Genomic DNA, 15,503 nt, shown 5'->3' on the forward strand with positions numbered 1-15,503 from the left:
CGCAGGTTTGGCTGAGGAAAAACGCTGATAGTGGCTGCGTTTTGGTGCTGAAAGCGCTGCCCTTATGCTGCGATTTGATGTTGGAAACGCCAAGGTACTGCGGGTGATACTGGCTTTGGAAACGCTAGGTGCAGAAAGCTACGGCGATCTTGGGTTGCTGAAAAACGCCAAGGAAAAAAAGGTGGCTGTTGGCGATGATGCAAAACGCTAGGGATACTTGCATGGGGAAATCGCCCAATGGGAATTCGGGAGTCTTGCTGAGAGAGGGGGAACCTGTCGCCAGTGGCCTGCCGTTCTCCTTGCTCATCTGCTGTTTAGTGCTAACCTTGGTTTGCTTATATATTTTCTTACCCAATTTGCCCTATCTACTTTCCAACAAAAATCACTTAAATTAATAAGTGAAAAATGTCAAAAATAGGTAAAATAGGCTAAATGCACTGGAAAATTCCCTTGAAGGATTCTGATGGATCTGATGGGAATGCTTATGATCATGGTGTGTGGAACCAGAGGATATGCATCTATACTAAGTGATTGGGCATGCACGGTCTACGAATAGACTCACAAAAGTGCCAGATCACTTCTAATCTAGACTGACTGGACTGACGGAACCCTGTTATGCTATAGCTTGTCCACGGACACACATGGTGGGATGTGTCACGTGACAGGAGCACAACTAGCAGGAACATGGATTCCACTTTTTGCTATATGCTGATGATATTGTGCTGATTTTTGACTCCCTAGATAAAATGCAACGCCATTTGGATGCCTTACATGGTTTGCGGAGGATAGTGGATTGTCTGTCAACTGTAGGAGTTGTTACAATATTAGTAAAAGTGATTCAGAGATTCCAAGCAAGACTTGTAAATAATTTTACCAGAGTCTTTCTATTTTGTCACTCATAACACACACAACACTCCCTCATGTGATCCCTTGCGGCATGCCCATCCAATACACAGGTGGCCGAAAAAGAATGCACGCCAAGACTACCATTGCAACATAAAATAGAAAGACACTCCCACTTTGCAATCTTCCTCAGCTTACACAAGTTCCTGCTACTGCCCACATGCTAACAGATCGCTACGCACAATAACACATGATATTGGGAAGAAGACCAACGCATATAAGCACAAGAAAAACTGAACATATGCACAAACTCAATGTCGTGAGCCCTTGACAGATGATAGAGTTGATCAGACTACATGAAAAATTAGAGGGTTCATGATTCACTGACCAAACCTGTAACAACAGAGGAAGCAATGAGGACAGCAACAAGCTCAACACCCGCAACGCCTGCGGCCTGGTAGGCAGGGGGCGGGCTGTTGATGGAGGGCTTTGATGCAACTGCTACCGCTGCTGGGGCAACCACACCGCTGATCTCCTTCTCTCCTTCTTTCACAAGCTGTTCGCCTTCCTTGACAAGCTCCTTCACCTCCTTCACAACTTCTTTCTCTGCCTGTTCTACCCTTTTCCTGATGCCGAAGAGAGGAATTTCCTTCGCCATAGCCGCTTGCTGTTGCAACAGAAGGGGGGCGCAGACGAGACCCAGTAGGACGAGCCACTGTGAGTAACCTAATTTAGCAGGCGTAGTTGTAGCGGTGGATGCAGGAGGAGGAGAGGCGCATTTCACAGCCATGGCCGAGGTAGAGGATGATGTAGCTGAAGCTGCGGCCATAGCAACCATGGTGAGCAAGCTCGATTGATGAACCTGAGCAGTGAGCGCAATGCTCACTGTGGACAGGGCAACGGATGTTTGCGGCATCGACACCGGTCTCTACCTCTTGTGAAACATGTCGAAACCAGTCCGCGTCGGCCCGGACTGGTTCCAACAGGTTCCTAATCAGATCCAAGGTCTTTTTATTTTTAAACATTATCAACTTAAGCATGCGTTCATATGACCTTAGTGATCATAATCCAAACCAAGGCACCATCGTACCAAGCCACGATGGTGTCGACCGGTCCAGCATGAGTAGGTGCCACTATCACTAATGGCAAATTCAAGTGATCACATTTATATTAGAAAAAAGCTCTTAGGCATATTCGAAAATATGGACACCTATCAAAACAGGTCCACGACATCAGCTGTCCAACATCGCCAACATGCCTAGGAGCTTTCTTTATAGGGGATAAAAACCCAAAATACCCCTCAAATTAAAAAAATTCCCAATGAATCCCTCACATTTGGCAAAAAATTCCCAAAATGAACTTCAATTTTACCGAAATTCCCAAAATAGCATTGATTAACTGCAAACATCTTTAAAATCTTTTCTTTTGCAACACTTCATAGGATGATTGATTCTCCTCAATAAAAGGTGATAGATTCAGGATTTTAAATGGCATTGAGGCCTCTTTAGATGAAGTCGTTCATCATTTTTTGATGCAGATGCCTCTATTGGTGGTGAGCTTATTGGTGAATAATTTCTTCTAAGACACTAAAATAGATTTCCATTGTCATAAACTTTAGACTATGTAAAAATTGGGGCAAATACATCCCAAAATGATGCAAGGGTATATTGGGAATTTTTGAAATTTGAGGGGTATTTTGAGAATTTCCACAAACTCAAGGGTACTTTGAAGCTTGTGCCTTTTCACATAGTGTGCGAGGTGGCTCCATGTGTGGATGAGGGGGATGATAGCCACTTACACTTAGACATAGGACCATCTCTACTACTTTGTCATACTATACTACCATCTCTACTTCTTTGTCATACTCTACTACCATCTCTTTTCCCTTATCACTTTTGAAAATCTCTCCAATTCACAACTAACTTTACGGAAGGACTCACTCGTTTCTTTTGTCGCTCGAAAAAACTCGCTTGCCATCTTGTAAGACTCATTTACGTAGTCTATATACAATGAGTCTTGTTTATCATAAAACCATGGAATTCCTTAAATAACATCTGCTCTATCTAGGTGCATGATGTGGAAATCCAGGTTTTCTTTGTAATCAGCTAGCTCGAGCGACAAATCTGGAACCATCCGATTCCATACATCCGTGTCCTCGCCACAAACCATCTTCACGCGATACTCATGGTCACTGTCCCATGTTCGCAGGCTCAGTTTCTGCACCAATTTTGCATCCACAAAATTGTGTGAGCTTTCATTATCAAGGAGTACGGTCACGTCGTGACCATTGATCTTCCCGGGGAAACGGAGAAAATCGTGCTTATCAAACACTTTGGTGCTAAAAGTACAGTTAGTGCATGAACTGTGCTCTAAATGATGGATTTCAACTTGAATGACATCAAAGTTACCTGAGATCTCGTGAATCTGAACCGAAGGACGACCTTGCGGTTTCTTTGTCTTCTTCTTGGGGCAATCCTTGACTTGGTGACCCGTCTGGCCACATCCGAAGCAAGCCCTCTTCTTCACTGCATCAACAACTGAAGCATTTTGGCTTTCTTCTTCTCTTGAGAAGATCTCGGCGGTGATTTGGACTTATGCTGGAATCGGGGTCGCTTTCTCGAAGCGCCCTCACCGGATTGATGGTCTAAAGTTCTTTTCTTCTCATAATTCGCTCCATTTATCAAATGTCCAGGCCTTTGCCATTGCATCCTCGACGTCAGTCGTGGCTTTGTCCTTGATTAAGGCCCCACGGTAATCTTCATGTAGTCCCAGCAAGTACATGTGCACAACGTGCGTGGAATCCACCTTGCACAAGATGAGCGCTTCTTTGAAGCCATGGTGTACTTATCAAAAGACAAAGCTTTCATCGAAAGACTCTGCATTTTGTCGTAAGCTTTCAAAGGATCCATTTTGGCGAAATCCCTCTTGCATTTCACATAGAAGTCAACCCACGTCGTAGGCTTCTTTGTCATGTCGCACCACCAGGTAAGCGCCTTACTGTGTAGATAGAGAGGAATCGTCTGAATCCTTCGTTCATCATACTCCTGATGAAGGTCAAAATACTTGGTCCACTGATGCAGCCAGTTATTTACAGCCAATTCCGTACACTCTTTCTCCTCTCCTGAGAAATTTGTAGTTTTGTACGGAATTGTGGCAGTTGGACCACCCTGTGATGAACGCCCAAAAGCAGCAATTGCGGACGCAATTGCTGGAGATGGGTTTCACCCTCGGAAATTCGCGTAGTCGACTGAGCCATATTTTCTAGAGCGGTAAGTCCGGAACTAAGCCCTTAGCCCTTGCACAACCCCTTCGAGAGAGGCCAAGCGAAGGTTCGTCTGAACGTTCGCGTTTTTGAGAGTGGTAACACGCTGGTCGAAGCTCTTGAAAGTACTTGTAATCCATGTGTAGAGAGCATGCCTGAATGGAATTCGAACATTACCTGGCGCATCGTCATGTTGCACATCCGAGTTGGAGGAATCCATGGCGAAGTCTGTGAAAAACTGGAAGTTTCACGCAAAATTGGGCCTTTTTTGCACTTTTCAATCGCGAAAGGTTGAACTTCGAGGAGCTCTACGCGTCGGCGTGAGCATCCGCAGGCAAGCAGGTGGTGGCGGGAGCGCGGGAGTGCGAGCAGGTGAGAGAGAGGAGCGGCGGGAGAGATAAGTAGAGGGCTGAAAACTAAGTTCTTCTGCAAAAACTCATTCTCTGTAAGTGGTTTTTTTTAATAGCCTGCAAGTTTCATACCGACCTTTAAAAAATCTAAGGTGCTTTTTTTAATAGCTTGCAGGTTTCATACTGACCTTTAAAAAATTTAAGGTGCCCACACATAAAAGGGCCTGTCTACTTAAAAAAAACAATACTCAATGAGTCAAGGCACTCAGTGTAAAAAAAAGAATCCAACGCTAGGTAGATACAACGTAAAAAAAAGAAACTTAGCCGTAAGTTGCCGCGTGGAGAGAAAGGAGGTAGCAGACCACGCGTGTCTGCTCGTGCCCAACACGCAAAAGATGTGCCAATTCGGAGCCAGCGTGGAGGAGCAATGCATCCTCTCACTCGCTGTCCCCTGTACCTCCCCTGTAGGCTCAAACTGCACAAGCAGAAGAGAGGTAAATCTCTCTCTCTCTCTCTCTCTCTCTCTCTCTCTCTCTCTCTCTCTCTCTCTCTCTCTCTGAGTTTACAGAGATTGACCTACGCTCTCTCTCTTTTTTCCCTTTGTAAAGTCTGGTTTTAATACAAAAACCAGTAGAAGCATTAACAGAGTACTCAAAATGAATAATTTGCCAATTAAAATCAGCAAATATATCAGTGAAAGCCTGATTTTCATCACAAAATCAGTAAAACTCAGCAATGTATCACTTGCATACAAGCTCATGAGAAGGAAATGATCAATTGAGTAATTATTTCATCAAAAATTACACAAAACAGTGATTATCCGACTCTAACCAGCCCGTAGGTGTGCACATAGTTCTTCGTGCAGCCAAGCCGGCCTTGATACCATGAAACGAATGTAGAGAGTGGATCTCCTGGCTACACGGACCGCCTATAGACACGTGTCGGACGAACCACTCGACCATAGCCACCATCCGGCAGCTCCCCCGTGCTGGGGCCAGCGTCCGAGGACGCAGGCGTGCACCTGTAAGACCGAGCGTCCCATACCACCCGGCCTCACCTCCTCGAGGTGACCTCGCGCACTCCTAGCCTCATGGGCTAACCACTGGCACTTGGTAGTGGGGGTCGATAACTGCAAATGAGGCCTTGGCCTCCCTTTTATAATAATGACCGGCCACACTGACCAGGTTCACACTACGTTCGCCCGGACACTGGACGCCCATCTCGACGGCGTCTGGGCTAGATCCCCTCTCCTAAGAGCGGGACATAACAGCCTGCTTCGGAAAGGCAACCCTGTGTTGCTTGCCCATCTGGCAAGCCTCGCATACGCCTTATGAGGAGCGTATTGCTATCATAGAGGTCCTAGCAGCCTGCTGAGCCTGCTGAAGCTGCTGATAACATAGATGTCCAAATCGTGCATGCCATAGAGAAGACTACTCTGTGGTCCTAGACAGAAGAGCAGTGAGCGGTATAGGGAGCCATCGCGCTCATCGCGCGCAAGGATAGTACCTGTCGTAGAATCAGAAATGGTGACTGTGCAACTTCTAAAGTGTATGTCAGCTCCTTGAGAGTCCAAACTTGAGTCCAAACTCGACATAGAGAGGAGGTTGAAGGCCATGTTCGGAACGTAAAGCGCCTCCACTGAACTGAACTTCGAGTCTGAGGTAGAACGAAAGAGGGTAATCTGGCCTGTGCCAGCCACTGGAATCTCATGGTTGTCACCCATAGTGACAGTCTGCCCGTGAGTTTCCCTGAGAGAGCTAAACCATGAGTGTTGGGGAGTCATGTGAGTGATGGCTCCACTGTCAACAACCCAAGTACCTGACTGCGATGTAGCAAGAGCGGTCCCCGCCCTCTCGTGAGAGGCTACAACTGCAGTCGAGGCTGTTTGTTTCTCTATGTTGGCCTCGTCACGCTTCTTCTTTCTGCATTCTGATTCTCTGTGCCCTTTCTTGTGGCAATGGAACATTCGATGTCCTTGCTCTTCTTCTTCTTCTTCTTACCTTTACCTTTTTTGTTACCTCCTTGAGTTATCAAAGCTCCTTCTGCATCAACAGCACCTCCGGCTCGGAATGCGGAGTGCCCCTCAATCTGTCTAAGGGAAGGGAGAATCTCGTCCCAAGTGGGAAAGGAGGTACGTCCAGATGTGAGCAAACTCTGAAAATAGGGATCAAAGCGTGGGGGAAACTTGAATAGTAAGAGACCAGCCATGTGTGCCGAGGTGATGTCACCTACGGCAGAGACAAGGTCGTCCCAGAGTTCCCGCATGCGCCGGGTCAACCCATCAAGTGAGTTGTAATCCTTGAACTCGAGGTTATACAACTCCCGTTCAAGTGTGATCTGTCTCGCAAGCGAGGTTTTCTCAAACTGGTCAAGAATCCGTCTCCACAATGGATATGCATGTTCCTTTTTGGAAACTTCCTTTGTGATGCGGTCCGAGAGGTTCATCATAAGAAAGGTGAAGACTCGTATGTCCCGATCCACCCACTCGTCGATCTGGGCTTGAGTGGCGGTGGCAAGGGAAGGCTGAGTAGCCTAATGGGTGAAATCATTCAACCATTCCCAGAGTTGATGGTAGGCAATAATTGTGCGGACTCGTGTCCTCCACACAGAATAGTTGTGTAAATCGAACTTCTTCTCCTCAACAAACTGGGTGAGGGCATAATTGTTGGATGTAGCGTTGGCAGAAGTGACCGTAGTCGCAGAAGTGGAAGTGACCGTAGTTGCAAAAGACGTAGTGGCCCCCTTCTGGGACTGTTGTTGTTGTCCCTTCTGCTTCGGAGTCGACATGTCGCGTGCTCAGAGAGAAGTCCCATAGGTAGATCGATAAGATCGCAAGTTGTCGATGAAGGTAGTGTTCCCGAGGCTGTAGCAATCCAAAATAACCGCACGGACAACCACCGGATGGTGTCCTGACAAGCAAGGGATGGTTATACTGCACAAGAGGTAAAAATTCAGCGTGCTGTCCGTCCAAAAAACGCTGCCAAGGGTGCTGTCAGAGGAGAGGGGTCTCTCATCTTTCAGCCGTCGAGGGGCTGAAAACAAAGAAAAAAACAGGAAGTAATAATTACTAAAAATGGTGTTGGGTGTAGATACTTGTCCAAGGTGTAGATCTGCAAGTTCTAGGCAATGTAGAAGACTCCTGGGTGTTCCTTGGCCACTCCCGTAGGTGCACAAGATAAACGTTTTGTGAAAAACACCGGAAATCACCAAAAAAACGCCAGCAAAGCACGGAAAAACGCAACAAGGTCTGTAAAACGCAGTTCTGTCCAAAAACGCTAGGGTTTGTAAAAACGCCAGCAGATGTTGGTACTGGTTTGGTGCGATTCTGATGCAGTAGGGAAGCGCTAGGGAGAAAATTGCAGATCAAGGCTATAGATGCAAAAACGTTGCTGTTCTTGCAGAAAACGCTAGGGCTGAAAAACGCTAGTCAACGTTTTGGAGTTCCGCCGCGATGGAAACCGGTAGAAGTGGTAGCGCTAGCCTCAGGAGGAGAGATCAATCAAGATTCTCCGTTGTTGGCGACTGATACCATGTGAGAGTGAGCAACGGAAAGAGTGTGAGCCACTCGCGTCGAAAACGTTGGAGAGAGAGAGAGAGAGAGAGAGAGAGAGAGAGAGAGAGAGAGAGAGAGAGAGAGAGAGAGAGAGAGAGAGAGAGAGAGAGAGAGAGAGAACGCAAGTGCTCTGCAAATGATGCTCTCAATACACAATCTATATGACTACAAGACCCTAAGCATTCTATTTATAGAATCTTAGGTTGAGGTAGGGCAAAAATGTGTAACTGGTGCAAAAAACATAAAAGCCCAAAAAGTAGCTAAAAATGTGTGCACCCAGCCAAGCTCAGAAAATGACCGACCGAACACGTGCTAAAAGTGTCTGTCCATGCAATCTACATAATGTGTGATGGGTGGCCAACCCGAGACAATCACTAGCCGTACAAAATGGCGAAGCAACGGTGGTGTAACTCTAATAACTTCTTGCTCGATCTTCTCGAGCTCTTGTATCAGCCATTTAGAGAGGCTGATCAGGAACTTTCTTTGGTCAAGGCGCGACACTCGGTTAGCCCGGGCCAAAGTAGCCTGGCAGCTCATCACAACCATGTTCTCAGGGGGGGCTGGAGATCATAGACCCAGCATGTCACGTGCACATCTAACCCTATGTGCATGTGGACAAGCTACTTCAGGTCCAGGGTTCAGGTCAGCTTAGGAAGTGTTCTGGCACCTTTGTGAGCGTGTGCGCAGGCCGTGCATGTCCAGGCACTTACAATAGTTGCATATCCTTTGGTTGCACACAGGATGATCATCGTTATTACAGTCCGGATCCATCATGAGCATTTTACAGATTTATTATTAATAAGTGGCTTTGTCGGGAAATTGGGTAGGGCAAGTTTGCTAAGCTCTATAAAAGAAACCTAGCGCTAGCACTTTCTGGCAGAAGAGGCAGAAGAAGTATCTACACTTGCAGTTCACCTTCACAGCAAGACCGGTAGGATTACCTAGCGTTTTTCAGCCATCAAGACCAGCCAGCGTTTTCTGTTGCAGATCAGCCTTGGCGTTTTGCTACAGAGTGACCAGTGTTTTCAGATTACAGAATGCAAAGCAGCATAGCGTTTTTGCTACAACTACCTAGCGTTTCTAGTTTGCAGCACCACTTAGCGATTTGCAGTTCCCGGCGATAATTCAGCCCAAGCACGTCAGCGTTTTTCAGTTTTCAGCACTTTACTCCGCAGGTACAGCCCCTAACCTTGCAGATCTCACCTTCCCGCAGCAGTTCCTCGCCGCGCGTTCAGGTCAACCAGCCTTTTCAGTTTCAGCCCGCTGTTCACAGATTTCAGCATCTGCGTTTTCAGCGCATCGTCGTCGCATCGTCGCCATTGCCGTCCACGCCGACACAGTGCCAGAATTCAGCAGATAGCAGATTTGCAGATTTCAGCCCGTCTCGTCGCCGTCATTATTGTCGTCGACATTGAGACCATTGTACCAGATTTGTGCAATCGATAGCATAGACCTCTCTGGCCATAGAGAGTGGGGCTCTTGGAGGAGGGTTTGACAACATTCTGGTCTCGTATTCCTCTCTCTCTCTCTCTCAATCTCAGCACCTTCATTCACAGTATCATTCACTTTGTTTATGATCATTTGCACTCTCTCATTAAAGGAACGAAAGGCTCTCCCTTCTGTAAGTAAAAGGAACCCTTGAGCATAGTTCAGAGCACTCATCTTGAGCAAAGTTCAACATTCACTTCCGTTGCACCTTACACAGCACAGTAGAGCAGAGCCCTTCAGAGGACTCCTTCCAGGGGAGGAGCCCTAGAAGGAGTTGTTGCATCAGCGGCTTAGAGCTCAAGTGCCTCATGCAGGAGGCCCTTGGAGCCCTTCCATCAGGTGGATTTTTACAAAGATGCGTAGAGTTGGTTTGAGCAGGAGACTAGAGGATCTATTTGCTGCGAGCCTACTTCGCTCTTGGGAGCAGCCTGGAGCAGCACCGACCCACTTGCACGGAGGAGTGCTTGAGATAGTCCCTTGTTTGGAACCCCATGGTTAGCACTCGGAGAGGCCACTTGGTTGGTAGTAGGCCTCATGTTTCTTGGGGTCCCATGGTAGAGGGCCGAGCCCGCACTCTAGTTGGCTTCTGTTTTCAAGTTTGCCAGAGGAGGTACAAAGCATCCAGCTACAGGGCATGAGAGGGGTGCAAAGCATGTGCCAGGACATTACAAAGGCTTTACCAGCTGATTGGCTCACCTCCCCAGAGACAACAGCTCCCAGATGGATGGGGGCCTTCACACGACTAGAGGTCCTCATTGCAGTTCGTGCTTGCTCGGAGTCCGACCCCCCATGTTCTTCGAGATCCAGGATGAGGGTCGACTACACAGAGTCTTAATAAAGGCTACACAGGTTGCTGAGTGCTATTTTCAGAGGATACGAGTAGTGGCATCTGTGGGAGGACTTGTGTAACAGATTCTGACCCAGCAGACCTTGAGACAGGCCACTGGAGGCTTTGAGCTTGGGAGAGCTGCCCTCTGGCACGAGTGCAGTGGCACCTTGGAGAGTGGTTTTGGAGAGACTCCTCTTCAGCCGACCACCTTGGGATCCCTTTCTTTCAGTACACTGTTCGATTGGGCGTCACATACTGCCAGAACGGAGAGAGGCTCGTCCTGTTGCAACACTTCATTGGCAAGAGGAGGGTCGCATAGCCGAGTTCTCGTCAGGCTTTTGGGAGCGGTTGTGGGACTCCAGACAGCCGAGGCGAGTCACTTTGTGCCAGTGGCTACTTGCACACAGAGCTACAGCAGTGGGGAGCTGGTTGGTACATAGTGGCCTTTCGGCAGCGTGTGCAGCTTGCGATCATCCTTTGTAGAGTCAGCGTCACTGTCTGTGGGACTGCCTCATGGCACAACAGGTTTGTTGGCTTCGGGTTCTTCGGCTGATGCAAGCTCTTTCCACAGTGCGACAGTACACTTGGGCTGCTGCAGCCTGGTCCACCCTCACCGGCCCTGCGCTACAGTTTGAGCTATCTTCCAGCACCAGGATGATAGTGATCCAAGGGGGTTGACCTACACTTCCGTGTGCTACAGAGCTTGCCCCCCAAGAGTGGTGCAGTGACAGAGGTGTGTTGGGAGCGCGTCTATGGCCTGATACTCTGGCTCATTTGGCGGACCCGTTGCTTCCGCATCTTCGTGGCTCACCCTTACCCACCGGCAGAGACCGTTTGTCGCTTTTGGCTGGAGTTGATCCATACTCTCAGGGGTCAGTTTGAGAGGCTTCAGGGCAGCTCCGACTGCGCGGGAGCGCAGAGAGGCTTTCGTGCGACTCTAGCGCCCAAGGCCCTTCTTCACCATGGTCCAGGATGTGCCCAGATGGCACTATCGGCCACCTGTGTGGCTCTTTCCTCCTCCCATTTTGTGATTTAGCCTCATTGTACATATCTTGTTTACTCACTGCGAGAGTCTCCCCATGCTTTTGATGTAGGCCTCTCTCTAGTAGAGGTGGTTTGTAGCCCTATGGGCAGTTTTATTAAGGATCTTATTTTCGGGGGGAAAAAAAGTTAAGTTAATATGGTTTGAGTCATCCTGCAATCTGAGTGCATGGGTGGAACGCAAAAGAGTGTCCAATGTTGGGACATCTATATGCATACACAAAATATGCATGAAAAGCATATTGAGAGGGGGTTTACCCGCCAAAACTTTTGACTTTTTTTGAACGGAAGCTGTTTTCAAGCATGTAAGAATATCTGCAATCTCATCTTCTGTGTTTTTCTGTTGTATGTTGCAGAGTGAATGTGATTGTCGGTGACTATGAAGAACGGATGATGACAACTGGGATGCATGTAGTGGCAGATATTTATTGTGTATATTGCAATCAAAATGTAGGGTGGAGATATGTAAGAGTTGAAATAACCCTTCCTGATAAATTGTGTCCTTGTTTGAAAACGAGCATATTGCCATCTTCTTACTTTCATTTTCTGCATTGTTAACTTCAAACAGGAAACCGCATATGAAGATTCTCAAAAATACAAAGAAGGAAAATTTATTTTGGAAAGGTTAGCCTCATTTTATTTTGGATGCCCATTTCATCTTAATACTACTTAAGTGCTGTGTGTTATTGTGTAAAACAGCATCACTTGGCTCTCTCTCTCTCTCTCTCTCTCTCTCTCTCTCTCTCTTCTCTCATTTTTTTGCTGGCTTGTGCAGGGCAAGGATTGACGGCAGTTGCGAACACCAGCATACCCAGCCTACAATCGATACAGACATTCCTCACTAATGCGCGGTTCCTCTGACCGTGAGCCGCAGAGAAAGCTCTGCAGTGGATTCTCTCTCTCTCTCTCTCTCTCTCTCTCTCTCTCTCTCTGACAGCCAGACCTGAAATCAAGAACAATAGCAAGCAATGATGGCTTGCTCCGCCATGTCTTTGACAATAAACCTCAGCCCATCTTTGTCAGTGTGCAAACCAGCATAACGTTCTGTAAATATCGCGCAAAACTGTATGTTTTGCGGTTATTGGGGCTGGTTATTGGGGCTGTTTTGTATGTTCTTCCTCATGGTGACAATACATTTGTGTACATCTTGCTTTCCAAAGGCCAGCAAGATGAAGTTCACTTCAAATTGGAAGGGCAGTCTTGTGATAGGTAGCGATCATCGAGCTTATGAAGTGCATTATCTTATGATGAAATCAAATGCTAAAATATTCAATGCTTCTGACAATGGGAGTTGCTCTTTTATATCACAAGCGCTGAGCCTATTTTTTGTGATGGGCAGTCAAATTTTGCACAATGGGGTTTGATGGTTTGTAGGTCCAAAAATGGTGTGCTTCTAGTAGAGAAGATAGTAAAGACACCTCTTTCATACCAATTCTTACTTCTGACATTGCCTCTTACGAAATGGGTAGATGTCAACATAGGGACCTCATTGTCTAAATTGGACACCAAATGTTTGTTGGCATGATAGAGGGCATGCTATATTGAAGCATGGGATTTAAGAACAAAATATAAGATGCTAGGGTGTAATTTGTGGCTACGTCTAGGTACTAGGGTGCCATGCATTTTGTGCCTATAATAGAAAACATTCTCTAAATAGAGATATTAACTTGAAACCAGTATTATCACTTTTAAGGTTTGTTGATGCTAAACCTCAAACCTAAAGATGTAAGAGCATTTTCAAGGCCAAGGTGCAACATTGAACCATTTCATCATCCATTGGATTGCACCGACCAGTTGATGCTCATTTCTTCTCATCAAAGAGGAAGAACAGAAAACAGAAATCAATGTAAAGCTCATTCACTTAAGGATTGTCAACTATGTGTTTGAAAGCAATAACATTTTAAGGTTGAGCGATCAATCAATCTCCTTGAATGAGGCCATGCCAATGCAAGTGAAGGGTTTGCACACTTAAGAAGGGCATCGCTAGAAAGTGGTGGGTGCCCTATTTTGGCTTCAAACATGGCACATACTCATCTTCAATCTTTCACTTATTTGCATGCACCCCTCTTTCTTTTTAAGGTCTCTATAGAACTAACTTTATGATCTTTCGCCACATAATTTAGTCTAGTTTAACATAATCTTGTTTTTAGCGTGTTTCTAAGCACCATTTGATTTGGCAAATAGTAAAGTTTCATGATAAAACTCGTGCATTACTATTGTGTGTGTGTGTGTTTTGCGTTTGGGGCGGGGGGGGGGGGGGGGGGGGGGGGGGGGGGGGGGGGCGTGGTGGTTGGGCTTGCAAGAATGGTGTTGTTGAACATATGGTACCAATGGATGATGTTTAGCATGTGACAAGGACTATTGCTATCGAGCACAAGGCTAGATTGGTAAAGTGGCAGTCATCCTCAAGCGGCTCCATTCAACTTGTGTATCATCGCTAAGGCGAGGCACGAAAAGTGGGCCACGATCACACAAGATGTGCACAACAAAGAAGTGTGGATGTGCCTTCACGATCATCATTCATTAATGTCATGGAAAGTGTAAGAATAAGACTTTATGTTGGGCATAAAGGTCATATACTAGATTTTTATCACCTATTGGTGCTATTAGTAGCAAGCTAACACAACACATTCTTGAGTCCAATTTTGTAATTTCCATCAATTTTGATATAAAAACCCAGTTATGTCCAAAGATTAATTTTGATTATTATTTCGAGAATGTAATTGGTAATCGAGGCCAAGAGCTTCCAGTTTGTAATTATTCCTACATGATCTCTATCCTCTACTTATCCAAATTTGAGTCCGTTCACATTTTGAAACCTTTGGCTAAGGTAAGGTATAAAAGTCAACGTATGTAAAAAACCCCTTCTATAAGGTTTGTGGATAATAAGCGCACGTACAGTCTCTAAGCACTGTGTAATTTTTCTCTTTCTTCTTGAATTCGTAAGTCTTTTGCGAAAAGTGTGTTTAGAGTGCCGTTTGTTACATTGCATTCGCAAGTGAAAGCTCTACGAACATCGTAAGTTTCTCACGACGAGTTTGTGGTTTTGTTGTAGCTTATAATTCTCTTCTTAATCTGTTCATAGCTCAAGTTTTATGTATCCAAATCACATTTTATGCACAAGAAGAGTATTAGGCAAACATTGCTAAGCTATAGAGTGCATTCTAAACAAAAAATAATTACGTCAAATTCGTCCAGTAGATAATAAGCGCAATTTTGGTAAGTGATCATTGGCAAGTGATCAAAAAAGTGATTTGAGGCCATAGGCACGTGTCTTTAGTCATTACCTAAGTGTCCTATAAGTTTGGTCATGTTTGGACTTCGTATGCTTGGTGAATCATCGAGGGTTACTTCTGGATGTTTCGGTTATATTTTGATGTTTGATATGCAATTGAGTGTAGGCTTGAGTAGATAAGAAGTGAATGTGTTTTTCAAGAGCGTGACAACCTCTTGTAGCCTCCATGTGCTAAATATGTCGATTACGTCCCAATGTATAACATTTATGTATGTGGTTCTCACTATCATTATAATAAGATAGAGAGGCTTGGCAACCAATGAGCTTACATTTTGGTGACATTATCGGTGACAAAGTGCCCTAAACTAAGGAAAACCTTAATACTCAGATATTATTGTCCAAACTTCCTCTAGGTTCACTTAGAGTCAAATATCATATTTTAGAAACCGCATGGTTGAAGTGCGTCTACTTCAACTGTGTAGGGGAGATATCTTGGGAGAAGTTGTTTTTGCTGAGGACCTTTTAGATTTAGATTAGGTTGTTTTCAAGTGGTTGATGATTTAGACTATGTCAAAGTTTGAGAGCTGACACTTATTTTAGAAGGAAAAAAAAAGTCAGTGGTGGTGGACACTTTTCACTACCCTTGTGATGATTTGACTAAGAGTAGAGTAAGTAGATACCAAGATGGATTCCCTATGTATCTCACCCTCTCAATTATTGTCAGTGAAATGCTTTACAAAATTTCAGAGTTTTCAAGTTTCGGACTCATAAGGTAAGCTCGAGATACCACAAAACAACATTTTTGATCAAAATTGGTCTTGGAAAAGATGTGGAAACTCATTGGTAAGTCACAACCAGTTTCTTTTTTTTTTTTCAAATTTCAAAAAGTGGTAAAATAAATA

General features: G+C 45.6%; 2 protein-coding genes across 2 annotated transcripts in view; one reads left to right on the plus strand and one right to left on the minus strand.

Moving 5' to 3' along the window:
* Positions 1–12,645, plus strand: part of LOC147434987 (uncharacterized) — a 36,560-nt gene extending 23,915 nt beyond the window's left edge. The window contains exons 5-7 of the mRNA XM_086489710.1: positions 11,723–11,831; positions 11,935–11,990; positions 12,142–12,645. Of these exons, the coding sequence (XP_086345836.1) occupies positions 11,723–11,831; positions 11,935–11,990; positions 12,142–12,211 (235 nt within the window). The 3' untranslated portion in view covers positions 12,212–12,645. The remainder of the gene's footprint in view (positions 1–11,722; positions 11,832–11,934; positions 11,991–12,141) is intronic.
* Positions 1,217–11,703, minus strand: LOC147434988 (uncharacterized). Its single transcript, XM_086491351.1, has one exon. The coding sequence runs from the start codon at positions 1,757–1,759 to the stop codon at positions 1,217–1,219; it is 543 nt and encodes a 180-aa protein (XP_086347477.1). The 5' UTR covers positions 1,760–11,703.
* Positions 12,646–15,503: the final 2,858 nt, after the last annotated feature.

This window comes from Adiantum capillus-veneris, chromosome 19 (assembly GCF_014529385.1).
Source record: "Adiantum capillus-veneris isolate H3 chromosome 19, ASM1452938v2, whole genome shotgun sequence".
In the NCBI taxonomy this organism is placed as follows: domain Eukaryota; kingdom Viridiplantae; phylum Streptophyta; class Polypodiopsida; order Polypodiales; family Pteridaceae; genus Adiantum; species Adiantum capillus-veneris.